Source organism: Athene noctua, chromosome 6 (genome assembly GCF_965140245.1).
Source record: "Athene noctua chromosome 6, bAthNoc1.hap1.1, whole genome shotgun sequence".
Classification (NCBI taxonomy): Eukaryota; Metazoa; Chordata; class Aves; order Strigiformes; family Strigidae; genus Athene; species Athene noctua.
In genome coordinates this window covers 46,475,148-46,496,850 of record NC_134042.1, presented here as the reverse complement: position 1 = coordinate 46,496,850, position 21,703 = coordinate 46,475,148, and the positions used below count along the sequence as shown (strand labels likewise).

Here is a 21,703-nt window from a genome sequence, read left to right as displayed (position 1 = left end):
AAAATTTGAAATTACTTTTTGCCATTAAAATATTTTACATGCATATTTTATATGCATGTAACATGGTTTTCAAATGAGCTTATTTTTATTTCCCATTCTAAGTTTTGCAGAACTGGTATATAAAAGAGCTCAAGTTTAATGGACAACTTTTTTTTTTTTTTTTTTCCTAGTTACTGGATTTAATTTATTATTTCTTAAAACTGTGGTAGAGAAATGTTGTCGCATAAAAGTAGAATACCACAGTGACTTCTCAAGCACTTGGTCTCTGAGGAAGAGTCTACACCCCAGACATTTGTGCTTAGGCTCCTTTTGCAATGTTTCTTGCGACACCTCTGAAGTGTAGTATAGCAAGATCAGCACTTGAAAGGGAGATGTCTAGATCCATCTATTGTCCAAAACCCAATCTTTCTCCAGAAGTTAACGTTCAAAGCTGTTTGTAGTAGGTGTATCTAGGCCGCTGAGATTCAAACAGTTAAGAAAACGTGCCTCCATTTCTTACATGAAAAACATGACTAGAGCTCAGTTCTCTTTTTAAAATGCAGCATGAAGGCAGCAAAAAAAAATATTCCATGCAGACTCTGAGGGACAGATCCTTGAAGGGTGTCTATTGTCATTATTCCAAAAACTTTTAAAAGCTATGACAATTATCATAAATGACAACTACTTCCAAGATGTCTCTGAGACGAGCCAAATATTCTTAAGGTTTTATTGCTTTTTTAGTACAGACATATCCGTATCAGTAAATACAAAAAGGAACAACATATGCATTCCACTAAAGGACTTGGGCATCAAAACAGGATGCAGGTAAGAGTGTGGCGTACAGAAATATGAAACTGTGAGTAAAGTAACTCTCTGTTACAAGTCTGTTGAATCCCTGAAACCCATCCTGTCCTTACAGCAGGCACCTGCTGATCTCCTTCTCCCTCAGCACAACTGGATTCCATGTAGATCAAAACCTACATTGCCAGAAGGACCTAATCCAGCAGTGCTCTTCAGAGCAAAGCCCTGCAATATGCCAACACTTAAAGCCCAGTAACAGCTTTTCTCTGTAGATAAGGAAGAAAAGCAGTACCAGCCACTTCTGTAAGAGAATCCAAATATTAGAGCATTCACCAAGCACTTGGAGTATGAATTCAATATCAACAGGCTCACAGTGAACACAGAAACTCAAGTCCTCTCGCAGATAAGCAAAGCCGAGAAGAACAACCTTCCTGCCAATATTAGGGAATAGAGAAGTCCCCATACCTCTTGTGAAGGTGCAAAATTGACTGCACAAGTGATGCACCAGGGGACATAAAGTACCAGATGGAAAAGCAGTCTTTGGCCTATTGGCTAGGGCACACTCTTCAGAGGGAAACCTGAGACTCTCCTCTTCCTCATCACAAGTTGTCAGCTTATTGCAAATGCACAGTTTAGAAAGCAGAAACTAGAAGCAAGAGCTCAGGTCCCAGCACAGTCACCCACCCACCAGTCCCCGTGTCTGATTTCTCTCTTGTCTTCCAATGGCTTATGTTACTTTGGTCAGAAACGGCCACATCATCATCACTGGGCAGTCTCCATCATCAGATGGACAATGAGATGAGCAGCAGCACAGTGAGGACTCCAACAACCATCTAGTGCTCATTAAACATCTCGACTAATTACCCCGGGGCCACTCAGCTGTAAGAAGTCTCAGAGTGGAAACTCCAGTAGAATTGATGTACTTGTCTTCTTTTCTGCAAAACTGGGACAAAGGATATGTGGCTCAACCAAACTCATCAAATAAGATCATAACTGTGATTCAAAGCAGCCTTGTTAGATGACTCATACAGGGACTTGTTTGCTACCCCTAAGGAGAAGAAAGCAACAGTACGGACTGAGGGGTTAGTGGGGTTTAGCTAATTGGGGAACATGCTAGCTTTTCTTTAGAATTCTGATTTCTCTTTGATTGCACCAGTGTTTCATACCTCCTGAAACGGAGCATGGCTTACGATTCCAATCTTTGATACTGTTTATTTTAAGTCAATGCAAAACCAAACAACACATCCATTGTAAGGTCATTATACTTACAGTGGAAAAAACAGGGCACATGTTCATAGGTACTAACCCTAACTATTTCCAGGAACATATTATCTTTGCCAATCAGTCGCAGGTAAGGAACTAATATGGAAATTCCTGAGATATACATGTAACTTTTTTCTCTCTGCTCCTTCCAAATGTGTTATTTCATGAAGATCTGATCATGTGTGATCAAGATGATCTGAGTCCACAATACACTCAAATAGATGGTTCTGTCTGCCTCACTCTAGTTGTGTGCTCCTGCCATGCCTCAAGCCAGCATGAACTCTTTCAGGCCAGTCAGATAAACTGCCTAAACTGCAAAATTTTCTGTTTGCAGCCGTGTAAGACCTCTGCTGTAGCTGCATAAGGGCTGGTGCTGCCAAAGGGAATGGGGTGGGAATGTACGTACAGGGAGGGATGACGTCCTTTACAAGCATTACAGACTTCAGTGGGAAAGCCTGATCATGACACCACACCCTAAGGAAAGGCAAGCACATATGTCAACCAGCACATGTGCAGGGGACGTGCCTGGTGAGTGAGTGGCAGCTGTTTGCTCACAAGTAACGAGCTATCACCTTCCTGGTGGGACCCTGATAGGAGCTAGCAATAAGAAAAGTCTCAGCTTTCATTTCTGCTTTGTGGAACAGACACGAAAGGCAAACAATAACCATGGAATGGAAATATAATTTTATGTATGTATAGAAAATATAGAATAATTACTGATGTGAGTACTGTCAGGGCATGGTTGCAAACACTGAACTGCTATGACCGATCACTGTCACTAAGGCCAGCTTTTTCTGAGCAGCTCTAGCCTCTGGAACAGTTTAACTCCAAGAACAGTCCAGTCTTTTGAGGCAGATTTGACACTTCCATATGGATGATGTAATGAACATGTTGTTGTTCAGTACATATATATATATATATATGCACATATATGAAGGCTTCTGCCTAGGATTGCCTCAAAGAGAGCAACAGCTATATTGAGCCATTTTATTTGACTGGCAAATGAAAGACATTTGATTATTAATAAACAAATAAACACCTTCTCTTTATAATAGTCAGTATAGCGCTTCAAGAGAAGCACACACTGTCAGTGTAACAGTGCTGAATAACACTGAAAAGGCTGTCAATCACTGTCAGCAAGAAAGGACAGCATGACACCACCCTATAAAGTTTCCTATAAAGTCTACCATGAATCGTCTTGAAATGGTCTCTTAGCAACAGTCAGTGAAATATCTTGTGATTTTTTTTAATTAACATGCAGAGAATATGAATTTCATTTTTAACTTCCAGAAAGTAAATATTGCTTTGAATTAAAATAACTGATACAAAAATTCAGAAAAAAAATAGTATATTACCTAAATTTGTAATAATAACTGGTAAAAGCAAGCTGTCCACATATTGATGAAAAAGCATACAGTCCCGACTTTCCCTCATTTTAAATTCTCAAGTATACAATGCACAATAGCACATTAAAAAAACCAAAGGAATATTTAAGACAAAAAAAAAAAAAAAAATTGTGCTCCTGCACGGAAGCTGCCTACTAAATACTAGACACGTCAAGAAGGAACATCAAATAAAAGCAATCTATTGCATGATCATTGTAGAGCTGTTTGTAATTTCATCCAAGAGGACAATGACTAGCCCAAAAGCAGAATGTAAGGCTACCCTGATCATTCGTTTCATCTGTAATGGAAATTTCCCTGGTTAGAAATTCTGACCAACTGAAAAGGGTGGGCTATCATACAAAGAAACAGAATATAGAACAAAGATTTTATCACCACAGATGCACCAACTTTTAACTGCTAAACCCTTAAAAGCTTGTTCCACTAGAGAGCAAAAGTAAATCTAAAAAAAGAGGATTACCTGGGCGGAACTGCTTCACCACAACAAAGCACTGCCGAGAAGTATTAAAGATCAGGATTGACACACTGAGGAAGAAGATAAAAAACAAAAGATCAATGCTTTATGAAGGATTAACGCAGAACTATTAAACTTACATCTTGTGAATTTATTTTTAACTACATAAATGCATAGAAGATTTATTACAAAAGTCACAATAAAACAATATCCTTGTCCAAAATCCATCAAGAGGGATAGATAATGACTCATGTTACCAAAGCCCATGAAAATTTACCCCAAATTAAGTCACTTTTATATCCTGCCATGCAAAGCAAGCCACCAATCAATTCCTTCTCCCCAACAGAAAAAAAAAAAAGTCCAACTCTAGGAACACTGCTACTAGGTATTAATAACAAGGAAAAAATTCCTTAAAAATAAAACCGCTTTCTTCCCTTTTACCCGTCCTAGATTAGGATAGCCTAACTTGTCAGTTGAGCCAGAGACTTCTGTATAAGCACAAAGCATCTCCTATCTGTGGCTCCTTGCTGAGCATGGGCCTTAAAACAGACACCATCCAAGTCCAATTCTGTATACATTTAAGCCAGAAGCGGTTTTAACTACTACCACATTCAGTGGTTTACAAGTCACATTTTAATCTTTCACCCATCCTCTTTGGTTGTTTGAAATACATGTTGTAGGGAAACCTGACGGGCTGAATATTTGGAGATGCTCAGAAAGTGCGGAGTACTGATGTTCTCTGGAGTACTGATGTTCTCTGTTCACTTAAATTACCCTCAGATTTTACTAGTTAAAAAAGATGCAGACAAAAGTCTCTCTCCTTAGTTGGTAGCCCTGCAAAAACAAGTGTATATTTTGCTCATTACCATGGTAGCGTTCTCTCATTTGTTATGCCTCACTGTATGCAATTGGAAAGTTAATTCATTATTCCATGAATTCTACAATAGATTAGACTAACAATGGCATATTTGCAAAGTTGAGTCAACCTTTCAACTTTCCTTGCATATTTATTTTCACTATTGATTTAATAATGAAGTTTCAAGCTGCCAGAGAAACCGCTATTTGATGATTATTAAAAATAATGTTAATGTTTATTATAATAATATATAAAAACCAAAACAGAAAGGAGAAGTCCAGATGTTAACATTTATATTCATGGTTGCTATTCTCAAAGACCCACACTGCATATTGATGGTTTCCTGCCCCAGGAGATGTCATTTGCAGGCAATTTTAAAGCAAAGGTTTTAGCCTTCAGAGAGGCTGGAGAACATTGACCCTGTTTACTGGCACAGGTGTTCTTTCTGACCTAACAGTAGAGTATCTGGGAGTTATGGTGTAGGTTGCTAGAAGAAATTAAGTTAAACGACAGCCTACAACATTTTAAAGTTTATTTAGGTATTATTCTTTGATCTGTTTTCCTCCCACCCCTTTGCCAGACTGTTTCTCTCTCCAAAGTGGTACTGTCTGAGGCTAGACATTGCCCTAAATAAAAGGGGAAAAGGATTTACTGCTACTGAACATTTTTGTCCATCGGTCTAAGGATGTTCACTGTCTGAAACTGGAGACAGAAGCAGTCTAAAGTTGAGGTTAAAGAGATGAGTAGAGAATTCCTGAGGCATATAGTTGCCCTTTACCTTTCTTTACATCCACCACTCTGGGCCCAATCTTTCACTTGGCTTCCCTTCTTCAGCACGTCTCATTAAATAACTCATATCAACTCATTAAAAATGGCTCAGCTATTAGACGTTATTTTTTCCTAAGAGTCAATCACTTGAGATTTTTATGGAACAGATGGGAAAATTAAAAACAATCTGTCAGAATTAAGGAACAAGATCAAATTAAGCTGGAAAGGAGTAGCAGCAAGTTATTACAATTGTCTGCTTCTCACAACATCTTGAGATGAGAGGGTACAGAAATGGCACAAATCTGTAGAACTTTCTATTTAATTACTTCTAATTTTCTGAGAGACTGACAATTTTGAACATAAATTTACATTTTTTAACAAACCACAACACGCAAGTTCTAATATTTTTTGTCAGAGTTGGAGAGTCGTGGAGGAGAAAGTTCAGAATTACACCTTCTTAGGAGGATTGCGACATTACTAATGCCAATTGGTATTTCTTATTCCACAAGAAGCAACGTAACATGAAATATTTCCAAAGATCACTAGGTCTGTAACTTCTGAAAACCCATTTGAAGCTGAATGTAGGACAGTTAGTTGAATATTACAGAAAGTTAGGGCAAGACTGTTCAATTAAACTAAGCGGAAGATCCCCTGAGACACTGTTTTCAATGGGTTTCCTTATTGCTGCAACAATTCAAATATGTGGGTTCAGCTGTTTGGTCTGGACTATTAGATAAGGAAAGTATTTTCCTTATGGAGTTTTAAATCATGCTATGAAGAATTCACTACAAAATTATTTTGAGATTACTATTTTTACAGGTGATACAGGCTACCAAAAAGGACTACTACAAAAGCAAAGTTGTAAATACATCTTTCAGTGGCACCATACCACAGGATATTACAAGGGTATTTGATGTTTCACAGCAATTCCCTTTAAAATATTATAACCAACCCTATTTTGGAATATTTTATATGCATCTATAAGCTTTAAAGTGATCAGTAAAGAGTAAATATATAAAATAAAAAATTAAAACATTCACAATGACTTTTGGGAACATCTCCACAAATAAAAGACACAGAAGATAAACAAAGCCCAATCTGTATGTTATCAGAGAAAGATCACACAGAACCACCAGATGAGAAAAAAAAGCCAAGCTAAACTTTGTAAAAAAGGCAGGAATCCTAGATACGAATGTAATCTGAAATGGACACTGAAAGTCCTAATGCAGCAACAGGCTTCCTGTGTCCATGTTCCAAATAGGAGCATAAGACCACTTTTTATTATTTTACAAAGGAGAAGAATACCTAGATGTAAAAGGATCATGATGGATCCAAACTTTGCCTCCATACCTTAAAAATGAGCTATAACACATCTGCACAAATGAAACATTGTCTCAGCTTAGACCTGCCAACCTTTTCATTTTGGGTTGCAGATTATTACTTTTTACCGTATTCCACAGTTGTACATCTTTGCTGGCTATTCTTCCAGCAGCTGACACTCAGGGAAACTGTTGGTGTAGGAGGAGAGGTCATTAATGCAAACTCAATGCCACTGAGCCACACACCTGCACCTGGGACTCAACTAGCACCCAGCACAGCTGCTGCACACAGCTATCACATTTGGTACCTGCCACTGCCAGTGGGCTTGCTGAGAAGAAAACTCTTTGAAATGGGCGCTACGTGTCATTCCAGAGCTATAATTTGCTTCCATAAGACACAGATCACCTCGGACCAATGAAGAAGATGTCTCCTCTGCACTGCATCTGTTGGTGGCTGTGTTAGGGACTACAGCTGGACGGAAAGACAACATATTAAGAGATGACACAGGTTTGTACAGTGTCTTCCAGGCCTGGTGAAGACCACAGCCCTGCTCAGCCTTCAGCCCAAGTCCTCCTTGGCTTCCCCCTGTAGTAGCTCCTGCTCACTTTGTACATATAATACAGGAAACTCTCCCGAAGAAAGCACACATGTAAACACGTTACTGTGCAGTAATGTAGGGTACTGTGCTTTCTATAAATACAGGAACAATTAGGGTAGCCTTAAAATATTTTAAGAAAGATGTATACCTAAAATGTCCGCAAGACATATCTAGAAAAACCAGCTAACATGTACGTGAGCTTATATTGTACTCAAGTTTGTGGTTAAAGTGTGCCTGGTCTTGGTATCTAACACAGTATTTTCCTAAAGGGATTCCAACTATTCAGTCAAGGATCTCATGTAGCATTTAACCATTTAAACTTCAAAGAAAACCCTGACTGAAATACTTAAGTATTAGGATTCTCTAATGGACATTTGGCTTCCCTAAAATGTCTAAGTCAATGTGCAGAAATGACATATAATTGACCCATGGACATCTGCAACACAGGAGCCCAGAATCTTAACTCTTCCTCAGCCTTTAAGATTATCATTGGAAGAGAATATATCCACCTGAATACAACCTTTACAGTTGAAAAAACCTCTTATAAGAGTTCAGAAAATGACTTCATTGTGTGCCATTGGCCTAAAAATCCATTTCCAAATCTTTTCCTTCCCCCAACAGAGTATTATACAACCCATATTTATTGAACGCACGATAACTGATGCTTTATGACATTCTAGCAGAGCAGACATTTATACAGAAATACTACTACAACTTCACACACTCAAACCTGAGAAAGAAAGGTGATGTTTCTAGGAGCAGTGCAAAAAAACGCAGCATTTGACCACAGCAGTTAAGAGCTAAGGGACAGATGAAAACTGACATCCTGTTAAAATGTGCACACACATATGGAGGGACGGAAACTTAATTCGTTTGAAATACATCCTAGCAATTAAGATCAGCAAATAAGATTTGCCAAAGGTACAAGAACATGTACTTCTAGAGCTCAAATACTTGAAGGAAGGTTTTGGGGGTGGAGGTTAGGGGTTTGGGGAGGTGTGTGTGTAGGGGGTAATTGTGCTGCCTTTTTTTGACTGAGGGTGGTTTTTGCTTTTTGTTGTTGGGAGATTTTTTTTTAGGTAGAAATGTAATTTCAACTTGTAGTCATCAGTTTGGTAATCTTCTGTCTTGATGATTTGTCAGTTGTTGACCTGGGCTACAGTTAAGCCACAAGCAACTGCTAACACTTACTAATTGCTCTTCACAAGACAAACTTTTAAAATCCTTTAATAGATAAAGATTGATTCAACCTTTCATTATTCTTAGATATTACTTTAATGCACACTTTACAAATGTGAATTTGAAAAACTAAAAAATAATTAAAAAAAAAATCACATTCAGTAATAGCAAAGAAAAGGACAAGATCCTCTTGTGTTTCTGTGAATGATATAAGACTCTCAAGGCCGGAGATGAGGAATTTTAATGATAATCTTGTACTAATACTATAGTATACTAAGTAATTGATGAGGTAATATGGGCAAAGAAACTGACCTTTCTTTAATCATTGTAAGAGTAACTCAGGATCTCCTCCTGGCTAGCATGGGTATGTGTGTGTCACACACAAGTTGTGATCAGAACTGAATAATGGAAGATAAAGCGCATAAAAAAAGACTGATGTTAACATTGAAAGCCAGGGCTTCCCAGCTATTAACCTCAGCCACTTCCACCTACTTTTAAAGACTAAATATTATCTCAAAATTAGTTGAAAGTCTGTAATATTGTTTCCGCATGTAGCCCCTGTGTCACTTCTGTATTCAAATTAACCACCCGTTTCACAGTTGGACATGTCCCTGAAATCTTCTCATGTGTGTCTAAAGTGCTGTCTTCTTCCTTTTATCAGAGCAGCACCTAGTATCTTAAGCCAGAGAAAACAGTCCCTTCGTTTTCAGAACAGACATGTAATAAAGCTGTACCCTTTGATTATTCTCCAGTGCAATTCCTTTAGTTTCCCAGAGCTTTAACTATAATGCAGATAGTCCTGAGATTAAATGTGTGTGCTTGCACAATCTTTACTGGTTCATTTAAGTCTTCCTTCAAAGCATTTTACATTTTTCAAAGGCCAACACCAATCCAATTGGCTGCTTAAAATGCAGCCTATTACAAAAGCAAAGCTATAAGCTCCTGACAAAAACATTCAGCCTTTCATACTAATCACAGATAAAGTGGATTTGGCAAAAGATAATTAGAGACGTCTAGAACACGGCTGTATTCTGATGAAATTTGAACGCTTTCTCCAATACAATGTAAATATTTAGTACTAAGTAAAACCAGAATAAAGTGGTGAGACACGTACGCTTAAGAAAATAAATGTTACTTTGGAAAAATCAAAAGGAAGATTGGTTTCAGTAAACTGAACTGCAGGAGGAAGTTGTTCATGACACCATAAAGCAGGAAGCATATGTTTGGTTAATCATCAGACCAGTGGAAGAATGAATTAAGAAGTGCTAACAAATCCATCTACATGCACTCTTAAAACATAATCTCTGTCTACTTGTAAAGTAGTAATTTGTACCCAGCGAGAGAATATGATGCAGGACAACTTCTTTGGAATAAACAATCTTCCCAGCACCCTGTTTTCATACAACAAAGAAAAAAAACCCAGAAAGTAAATTCAACTGCAAAATAAATGAGACATCAAAGCACGTTGCTCTCAATGACATTCTTTAAGTGTCATATCTTGGCCTGTATCCTAGGATACCCTTGGAAATGACACATTGCATCTCAATGGGATTCTTTCAACAAAATATTTTAATAAATAAATTCAGGTTTTATGCTAACTTATTTGATTAAATAAAGCTTTGTGGGCATTATGTGCAACAGATGTCAGAGCCTGATGGGCTTTTGTTCCAATTCCTAATTATTTGTGAAACTCCCATTATAAATGCTATCATGTAATAAGACCAATAAATAAGCCAACTAAAAGGCATAAGTATGACCCCACTCAGAAATGGCAGAAATCAAATTTTCAAAACAATATCAGATTTCAGGGACAGCTCACAAAATAAAAAGCTGGAGTGTTCTGCCCTAGCTGAAGTAATGGAGAGACCAGCAACTTTGTTTCTTAACTAGCAAAAAGCCAAATATGAAGTGAATAAAACAACCTTTTGCCAGGTATAAATGTATCATCTCACTACCATTAGTGAGAAACACCGGCTGAGAAACTGGCAGCTGTCAACATTTTACCTAATTTCCCATTTTCAGAATACGGGTTTCAATAGTTTCCTATTTTCCAAGAGATATTTTCAGATAAAATTCTAAAAATACTGGTTCTCTGATTAGAGAAAATTTCCTATCTTTCATAAGATTATTTTTACCAATCCCAAATGCAGGCCATAACCATGTTTTTGTCTCTAGACCATGTAAAAAATTTTGACACTCTTCAGACAGAACAGGTTTATTTCAAAACCACCTGGAAGCAGAGGGAAGACTCTTCTTGATTTCAGTGACTATAAGAGAATAAACACACCCACTTATTTTGTGTATTATTGCAAATAATAAAAAATTAAATCCCTAAAGGTGTGAAAACAAGATGCCTCTGGATACCAGAAAACTGTATTTAGAAATTTATGACTAATCAGCCAAAACTCTTGTGTACTTGCTTCGTTTTAAGATTTTTTATGGATTCCGTTCTTAAAATTAGGCAAACCTTTAACTTCCCAATGAAGCAATGCTCTAAATAAAGATTTTATTGTCATTTTACCCTATTTCAGTTTATATGCTATGTGGTGCTTTCATATCCCATAATGAAAAAGGTGAAATGAGAATCTCAAAATTTGGCTTTTGCTTTTGTGTTTTTCTTTGATAACTTTAAAGCATCAAATACATTTATTTTTGCCTCACTGGTATGATTTTATTTAGATCGGATCCTAAGGTAACAACATAATAAGACGTCTTAAAAAACAGCAAACACGCCTGCAGAACTCCTGGCACAAAAGCAGAGGATCTGCCAAGTCTTCACTGAATAAAAACCCAAAAATGAGAAGCAAAAAAGCTCAAGCATTAAGTGCATTTTATTTGCAAATATCATATGTAAACAAATCATGTAATTACTTGGGTTGAAGGAAACTAATAGGCTACTACGTTTTTCCTTCTAATAGCAGGAAAAATATCATTATTCTGATAGCATTCTTGATAGACAGATATCAAGTCTAGACCTGAGGATTTTCAATGACAGTGATTACAAAACACGCCTTCCTAGATTGTCTTATTGCCTATTGGTAAAAATGGTTTCTTAGTCTTTCATTTAAAAAATACTTTCCACGTGAAACACCTTCTCTTCTTCTGTCATTGATTACTGATAAGTTGAATGATTCTGGCATGCTTTAGAACATTCCCTCACATTTTTATTATAAATAGTAGTTTTTCTCTTTGGTTGTGTTATCCTTTGCACGAACATGCCCAGCCATCATTACCTTCTCTCAGCTATTATTTCCCTAAACTTTTCATCATTTTTGTTGTTTGTTGAACTTCATCCAGTTTATTTTAAACAGTGCATTACCTTCTGCACTATCTTTGAAGATAATCAAGAAAATTCCACACCATTGACACCCTGGAGGAGACTTTACAAAGACAGACAAGGTTTAGAGCACAACAGCACATCATTGCACATAAAAGGCACATGCCACCCAAGAAAGATTTTTTTTTTTACCTATAAAGATGTTACAAAGCTGTATTTTACCCATTTTAAAGCTATTGTGATAATTCTTGCACAAAGGAAGCATCTGAGTTAAATTTCATGGTGTCTTATAATACACTAGGACATAAACCAGAAAAATACATACGGGATTAAGTTTCCATAAAGCCTAAACAATCTGGCGTATGAAATAGGAGAAGGAATTTAATCCACTCCTATAATGTGGTCAGGGCACATGACTTCTACCCTGTCTCCATAACTGCCTGCTGCAGCCACTGAGCCTGAATAGCCACCCCGGCTCCTCCAGGCCACTCGCCTGGCTCTGGCAACCCATCGCCTGGGCGGCTCTCGTGGCCAGGGCCGGGGATGAGGCAGGGCCCAGGCACGGCCATTTGGCAGCGGCACTCCTCGATGCCCCTGCACAGCCGCGTTCCCTGGCCAGCGGGGTGCAGAAGCCAGCACTCCGCCAGGTAACTGCAGAGCACAGAGTGACTGGTTGAGCACATTCCTTTTCCCGTTCTCAGTTATGTTCGCTTTTAACTTGCCTCAAGAACCTGTTTCTGTTCACTCCAGGGCTGGTACTTGCAGGAGAAAACATGGCGGGTGCAGATTGCCTTGGTTTCTTCGCTCTACAAACTCCCTCATGATGGAAAACCACACTTTTCAGTTGTCTTTGTAATAGATAAAGTAGAAAGCCTCTTTTCTTTGCAAACAATTAAATTAGGAATTAATTTGTTTTAAAACTGAAATAAATTAATTTCACTACATATAAGAAGTCAGTCTTATAAAGCAGAAATATTATGTCCTCCTCTTTTCAGAGAGATTAGAAAAGACTTACTTTCTTCCATTAATAATTTTTGTCAGGAACTATCATTGAGCCACTGTGACATGTTTCTGTAGGTAAAAACACAGTATAAAAAGGATACAATGCACATGCAGAGTTGTAAATCTTTTTTAGTCCAAATGCCTTTTCCTTGTCACATGGTATTTTCAGAGTTGAGAGGAACTCACATAACAATCTTGCATGCAATTCAGTCTCCTCAAATTTGTTTTCTTTTAAATGTAGTGTAATTCACAGTGAATTTTTCATATTTTTAAGTAGAGAAGTAGCCATAATTTTGCTTTATATACATTCACAATGCAACTGGAAAGCTGTCCTTTTACTTGTCAAATAGCAAAAAGTACAGTTATGCTCCTGTTCTTGGACATCATTACTCAAAGCACCAAAGTGAGCACAGTACACTGACCTTCATCTGTTTCCAAATAATGTCTTTTAAAAGCCTTGAATCTGTTTAAGGGGAGTTGCTGAAACCTGAAACGAACTTGGTCTATTGCTTTATAAAGTAGATGAATTTAAAACTTAAGTATTATATTTCAGGCTCTTACTATATTAAATATAGCAAAATTAGGATGAGAGACAATGGCCACAACAACCCCCAGCAGCGCTACAGGCTTGGGGAGGAGTGGCTGGAGAGCTGCCAGTCAGAGAGGGACCTGGGGAGGTGATTGACAGCCGGCTGAGCAGGAGCCAGCAGTGTGCCCAGGTGGCCAAGAAGGCCAATGGCATCCTGGCTTGTGTCAGCAATAGCGTGGCCAGCAGGGACAGGGAAGGGATCTGAGCCCTGGACTCAGCACTGGTGAGGCTGCACCTCGATGACTGTGTTCAGTTTTGGGCCCCTCACCCCAAAAAGGCCATTGAATGACTCGAGCGTGTCCAGAGAAGGGCAACGGAGCTGGTGCAGGGTCTGGAGCACAGGTCTGCTGGGGAGCGGCTGGGGGAACTGGGGGGGTTTAGTCTGGAGAAGAGGAGGCTGAGGGGAGACCTCCTGGCCCTCTGCAACTCCCTGACAGGAGGGTGCAGAGAGGGGGGATGAATCTCTTGAGCCAAGTAATAAGTGATAGGACAAGACAGAATGGCCTCAAGTTGCCCCAGGGAAGGTTTAGACTGGATGTCAGGAAGCATTTCTTTGCAGAAGGGGCTGTTGGGCGTTGGAATGGGCTGCCCAGGGAGGTGGTGGAGTCCCCATCCCTGGAGGGGTTGAAGAGTCGGGTTGACTCAGCGCTGAGGGATCTGGTGGAGTTGGGAATGGTCAGTGTGAGGTTAATGGTTAGACTAGATGATCTTCAAGGTCTTTTCCAACTGAGATGATTCTGTGATTCTGTGAACTGGAACGTGAATCTGATTTTAGAGGATAATTTTTCGTTACAGGCATTGATGATTACTTTGTATTCTATTTCTGACAGAAAATCACCATAAACTTGTAAAAGAAAAATGCCCTCCTGATCGAGTTTTTTATTTTTAAAAGCAGTGACCTTAAAAAAAACTTAACAACTCCTCCCCCCACAAATCACACCACCACGAATTGCTAACTAGTTCCAACAGACCCAGGTCTAAGAAGCGTCTTGAAATATACCTTGCATTTAAATTTTCATAGATTGCACGCCTCTTGCTTTTCATAAGGACATGTTTAATAATGAGCAAACACATCAGCTGAGTATTCAGAGGAAAATAAACTTAATCAGAAAATCAAGCATTGCATAAAATAACTGCAGAAAGCATCGTTTGCTGCGTGTCACGGCCTGACAAAACAGACCAGGATTATGTAACACTTACATGCACCACCTCAATAAACTTGTTCAATAATTACAATCAAAAAGAGGTAATCAAGGATTTTTATTTTCTTCTTTCATTTTTACTAATCTTCACTGTTGTTTCTAACAATGTAATAAAACCTTGCAATGAGCTCTGATAATGTTAATCTGCATGTTTGAAAAAACAATTAACTTAAATGTAATGCCGCAAGACAAGAACGATAGTAAACATATTATTTTCCAATAGAAAAATGGCTTATAAGTTGACAGGTTTCTTGACAAGTTTACAAATTTTTGACGGCTGTCAGATGGGAACTGTAATATTCGTTAAGTATTTAACCTACTTATAAAATCATAGAAACCTTCAGGTTGTAAGAGGCTTTTGGAGATCATCTGACCCAATCTTCTGCTCAGAATCAGACTAACTTCTAAGATAGGTCTAATTTCTCAGAGCCTTGTCCAGTCAAGGGTTGAATTTCTCCAAGGACAGAGGTTCCTCAGCCTCTCTGGGCAAACTGTTCCAGGAATTAATTACTCTCCCTGGACATGTCATTGTGTCCTAGGTCTTCCTTCTCTTACAGTTTAAACCTAAATATGGTAAGAATGTTGCTTCTTTTGTCTATACTGACACTCAGTTGACTTTTGACGGGTTTGCCTTGGTAACAGTTTATTTTGTGACCAGTAATAATTTTCCACTAAACTGTTTTTGTCTTTAAGAGGCGTGGAGGGACTGAGAGTAAGCAATTATTTGTTCAGTATAAATCACAAACTATGTAAAGCACAGGTGACTCCAGGACTGCTGCTCTAGTTCGAATGGTCTTGATCTTAAGAAAGCTCCGGAGACACACACTATAGACTCAAGCCCAAATCTGCAATAACTAAGGAAAAAAAGAAAAAGTAGTATCTAATAAAAAGTCTGCTATTTCAGCTTGTGCTAGTGTTATGCCAGCTTGCATATGGTTAAATGATCTTGTCCTACTGCAATATATAGTGAGATTTTAAAAGATGACTCACACTTAAGGCAAATGACACAACCACTGCAATCCTCACATTTTCATCTTTGTATAATTAATCAGCTGTTCATCTGAACAGTTGAAAGGATAAACTTATACAAAAATAATTTCATCTCTCTTGCTAAGTATTTTCCTGTATCAAGTCTCTATTCTGATACAAATCTATTGAATATTGACTTATGTTGACCTCATCTGAAACGAGAAAGAACATAGGGGTCCCAAAGGAACCCAGCATACAAGCGAACTAAGGTTCACTGTCATACAGCAAGGAAGGGACTCTTAAGCAGACGTTTACTTGTGCTGCTAAAAGGGGATGACAGATAAAGACATGAGTTAGGCTCAGTGTTTGGTTTTATATGATTAGCACAGTATTTTTTTTCAATTCAGCATCATTAAGTTCATTATACATATCAATTATATGTAAATATAATATATACATATGTGTACTTTACAGATCTGGCATTCTAATGTGTATGTTCAATTTAGGTAAAGAGCATTATTAAAAAAACTTGAAGCATTTAACAGTGTCGAAGCATTTTCAGAAGTAAAATAAATTTTGAATACTTTTGAAAATGTATCATGGAAAAGTGATCTTAATTATGGAAAACACCTACAATCTTCCTGAGGAAGACATGTGCATGAGAAAATCCTCACCAACAGGACATGTGTCCCGGAAACCCCTCATCTTCTTCAAGATTTTATCCTTCATTAAGGGTAACGAACCTCTAAGAGGCCTGTAAGTATGAAGTCCTGTATAATCTTCAGCAACTAGACAATGTGACTTTCCCATATAAGTAGCATCACAGCTATCCTATTAAGATACAGTAGAATGTAGAGCTTTAATGCATTATAAGCAATTTTGAACTTGACTGATTTATCTGATAGTAATTGGCTGCATATTCACAAACAGAATTTATGTAAAACCATGGACTTCACATTATTACCTTTTATCAGAAGTTGCACTGAATTTACTCGTGAAAGAGCATTAGACATTCTCAAGTTCAACAGTAGTCACTAATAAGTTAGGATGGCAGCTGTTGTACATCTGAAGCTAACAAATGTTATGTGACCAGAGATGACTGGCATGACATGTGGCTGTAGCCTTTTTATACAGTTATGTTCTCAACTATTTTAAAAATGTCCACAAAAGTCCTTCAGAAATACTGTTCCCAAGAAGATCATGGAAAACTGATCCTTTAATATTTACCCCACTCAGTTGCATATATTCACACATTATCACACAGCAATAAACTAAAACTTTAAACAAAAATAGTAATACGAATTATTCATCTGGAAGTCATGTTCTCAGCACTGTGACTTGAGGCTGGATTCATTGCTTGAAAGTACAGGGCATAAATTAAATTTCCAGCAATCAATTATCATTTCAGCCTTTGTATCTGCAATCATAAATTCAGGCACATGCCCATATGGACAGACAAAGTGCAAAGACAGAACTGGCTTCCAGAAAAAATTCCAAAAGCAAGTGTGAAGTCAGTATTGAAATATCACTCCCTTTTCTGTCTTCATTCTCAAGCAGTACAGGCACTTTTAATCTATCTAATATCTTCCCAGTCTTCCTGGAACTTCTACCTTGATAATGTTTATATTGACAAAAAGCACTGCTATCACTTTATGTCCATCCCAGGTACCTACACACAAAAGTACTCTAAGGATTTAGAGAGTTCCAACAGAGAAGAATTTCCAAAAATGCAATTGATTTTATCTACTTATTTCATGCACAGGAAGAATTCATTTCCCAGCATGGTTCTGGTTATAAGTCACAACTTCTTTTGCCATTAGTGTTTTGCTACAGTTTTTAGATTTAATAGATTTCTAAAAGCTTTTTCTAGGGAAAAGTTGTTACCTTTGCTTTTTATTTTTATCTTCTAGTACCTAAATTTTCAGTGACTACATTAAATTTTTATACTTTAAAAAAAGTCGTATGAATATTTTAGTATTTAATAACTCTGAGACTGGGTCTGTTTCATATATATCCTATTTGTTATAATTTTGCATGAACTAACCTTTAAAGTCAGGAGTTAACATTTCTTCCCTGATAGGAGAAATACAATTGGAAAACCAGAACAAAGTTTCTAGCCATCAATTTCTTCCTGTGTTCTTAGGAGACGGTTTTGCTGTACAGAATGAGGGCCCGAGAGGCTTTAGGCATTTGTTGAGTTACTTTGAATTAGTCTTGACCTAAAACATCATTATATAGCAGTGACAGAGAGGATTAAAATTAAAATGTTAGCATAATACTAGGATTTACTCAAACATAAAACAGAAACACTACCTTACTCCAAGTAATTGCCAGTGAAAAAAAAACCAACCAGTATGACCATAACTTTAGATTGCTTTTTAACAGTCTTTATATTAGGGCAATACCTGTGATTGTATATTCAGAGGTGAGAGATGGTCACATACTTGGGACTAGACCATTTAATGGTACAAATAACAAAAGGGTTAAGTATGTGGGGGTAGAGTCCTCCCTTCACACTCAAAAAAGAAAATTTTATACAATTCAAACTTTCAGTTTTCTATGTAATCATGGAAATGTACAATACATCACATATCAACACTAATATTTGAAAAGTCAAGCACAGACAAAACTTACTGAAAGCATAATAAACAATGAGATTTTAAAATTTCTGCTAATTCTGTCTAAAATAGTAGAGACCTATCTGCAAGTATTACATAATAAGTGAGAATTGAAGAGGAAATTGAAGGAAAATTAAGTGACACCACATCAACAAGGTCTGACCAGTGGAAGAGAATACAGTATGAAATACAACATAAAGACAAAAGGAAAAACATGATTCCATCTGTTACCTGTCATGCGTCCTCATAAAATCCCAGAACTTCTTAGTGCCATTCTGGGGGAGAAAAAAAAAATCCATCAGTAAAATTAATTCCTAGTAAAAAATTACTATAATGAAATGTAACAAAATTTAACAGGCATTTCTTTGAAAACTTGGTATAGCTGGTTTTATTTATGAGACCATTAGTCTGGATTTTGACAGTAAGTATTACAGATAGTGAGAAATGTCTTAGGACAGTTTCAAAATCTTAAATCCACAATATTATGCTGACAGCTAATTTAAGATTGTGGTAGTCTTCAGGCCCAATTATTACCAACTTCAGATCATTCAGGTGCTAGGAAGCTGTAAGAAGCTGAATTTTAATCAGTAAAATGACCCACAGATCTATATTCTTCCATATCCAGAAATGGTCTTATCTTAGGAGGACAGCTTACCTCCTAACAACTCATTCGGGATCCAGGAACAAGACATCCTTCCCTCTAACCCCTTACAAGGCCCAAAATAGTAGTTTTGTCCATGATACGCCTAACATGAAGAGATGGCACTCCATTCTATGCAACAGCTGTTACTCTGCACTGCTTGTGGTGGTGAGGATACTGTCTAACAGCAGCCTTCAAGTCACAGCATTTACCCAAGAACTGGGAGACAAAAAATGGATTATTTTCCCAAGTTGGGCCAATTTCTGTCCTCTGCTATCTTAATAAGAATGCCATCAGCTACAACACAGCAGAAACTGATCCCTGAGAATGAGCATTCTTCCACAGTTATAATGAACACGTACCCCATTGCTTACATTTATATTCTATCTTCTATAATCTATAATTAATAATCTTCTATAATCACCTATACCAATTCATACACCAGTTAACAGATACATGTATATAATTGTTTACCCTGCTTATCAGAATTGTGATGGTATTTATCAGCTAAAATACAACTCAAGAGATTTCACTCGTAGGTTAGTTTTAAATCTATACAAGGCATCAGTATGCAACAATAGGAAATTAATTTGGTTGATATCTTTCTTCTATTAGCAAGGGAAAAACTAGACCTGCTGAAAACCTACATACCTAAAATATGCTTAATGTGAAAAGCAGCACAAGCTCTCTATTATAAAGTATGGTTAAATGGATGATCAAACCCTGAGCAACTGGTTAATGATTTAAAGCAGGTAAATGTGAGCAATGAAGGAAGAATCAAGTTCAGTTGGTGGGTAAAGGTGCCAACCAATATAGACAGGCCCTTCAGCTCTATTACAGATGTCATGGCTACCAAGTACACAACAGCTGGTAGGGATTAGATAACAAGCACTCTGGTTCAGAGATTAAGCTCTTGAGCTTTATGAGTTTACGAAGCTTTTTGGAAGAGTGACTGTTTGCTTGCTAGCTGGGTTTTTCTTCATTCCCACAACTCTAATTATAAACAGTTGTTCACCTCAAGAGAAACTCTAGTCTACTCTTCCATTGGTGCCTGCGCATACCTTCTGTTAGCACTGACAGGAATCAAACGTGTGCATTAGAAGAGAAGCCCTGTCATTGTTTAAATGCAACATAACGTTGAAAAGACGAAACATAACGAAATAAAGACAGCAAATTCGCAGTGTGAAGTGAAATATTAAAGCCACTGTTTATCAAGCTGAGAGTACATCAAATCCATTCCACCTGGTGAGAGAGAGAGAGAGGAACAACTTTGAAAGGACTATGATGCAACATGTAGTTGCAACACTTGAATTTCATAGCATAGGCTAAGTTGTAAAATAATTCAAGATATAAGTTGTGTAAGGTCTGCTCAATCCTTTTGTAGGTTTATTTGTATCTGTAAGACTTGTATTTGTGGGATTTTCTCTTGTTTGCAGACTGCTGTGCAATTTTCCATGTGACATGAATGAGTTGGGAAACTGTGGACCACGGGTAATGTCTTCTGTATGTACCTTCACATTGTTTCTCCAGTTTCAACCTTCCCCTGCCCCAAATAGTAAGATGTGCTACCATCATCCATTTTTCCCTTGCAGTGTCCAGTTGGGAGAAATGTGCGTGTCCAGCTGATGGAGAAGACAAAAAAGCCTGAATCAAGGCTTCCCTTGCATTAATTTAGGCTATTAGTTCTGCGATACTACTTCCTAACAATCCCAGCAACAATCTTCCTCGCTCTTTCCCCTACCATCATTTTCCAAATTATAGAATCTGATTGCTTTGGAGCACTTATGAAAGGGTTTCAAATAGCTGAGGAAAATTACACCCTAGAGAATCATCCTCATCCAGATGGGATCCATCAGATTTGAATGACCTCTTCTCAAAGATGAGCTCCATTAGCATTAACAGAATCTACCTCACAGACGTGCACATAATTTTTAACAGAAAGTAAAAGAGGGAACCAAAAATAAATTGATCAGAAAGTAAAAACTGTATTTTCTATTTTCTCAGTGGCTAGACAGCACATAAAGCACTTTCTCCAGAACATAATTTGATTAGCTTAAGACCCAAATTCAAAACCAGCCACAGGCTAAATAATTTCAGTCTGTCCATTCAAGATGTCAGTTATCATCATATACTCTGACTGACAATGTTTGTTAACCTATTTTCTGCCTATATTTGAATAAAAAAATTATTTCATATGATCAACCTGCACCTGTCCAAATACATAAATCAATAAACAAATGAAACATTCCAACATCTCATTGTTTACAGTGGCAGAAACTCAAATGAGCCCCATTCATGCCCTATTGTCCAAGTCAGATGTAATTTGAACCCAACCGTATGAGTTGAGTTTCTATTGTACCCAATGCGTGGTTCTTTCCTAACAGACTAGTATGAAGGTTGCTAATTATTAATAGCATGTAAACAGTTACCAATGGTTCTTATGCTGCTTTACATACTTTACAGAACATTAATTCTAACCAGTTCCTAACCAACTATATCAAGCTATATGTAATATATCTTGAGACAAAAATATTAATTGCTGAAACTGATCACGATTCATGCTTTTAAAAACCAAGAAGCCATGATCACTCGTTAAACTGTTCCATTCCATATATCCTGGCCTTTGACAATGCTCTCCTATCACCACAATTACAGATTGTTGGAAATAATTAAAGGTATCAACGGTCAGCATCACTCCCAAAAAAGAGAAGTATCTTTGTGAAATACAAAAGCTCTCCAAAACCCTTAACTTCTTCATTTTAATAAACATATATATTTCCATTAT

The 21,703-nt window shown here is 37.5% G+C and overlaps 1 protein-coding gene across 1 annotated transcript in view; it reads right to left on the bottom strand.

Annotated features, from left to right (window-relative positions):
* Positions 1–21,703, bottom strand: part of NUDT14 (nudix hydrolase 14) — a 61,946-nt gene that overhangs the window by 15,073 nt on the left and 25,170 nt on the right. Inside the window, exons 2-3 of the mRNA XM_074909333.1 lie at positions 18,510–18,553; positions 3,907–3,971 (exon numbers count right to left, since the gene is read on the bottom strand). Of these exons, the coding sequence (XP_074765434.1) occupies positions 3,907–3,971; positions 18,510–18,553 (109 nt within the window). The remainder of the gene's footprint in view (positions 1–3,906; positions 3,972–18,509; positions 18,554–21,703) is intronic.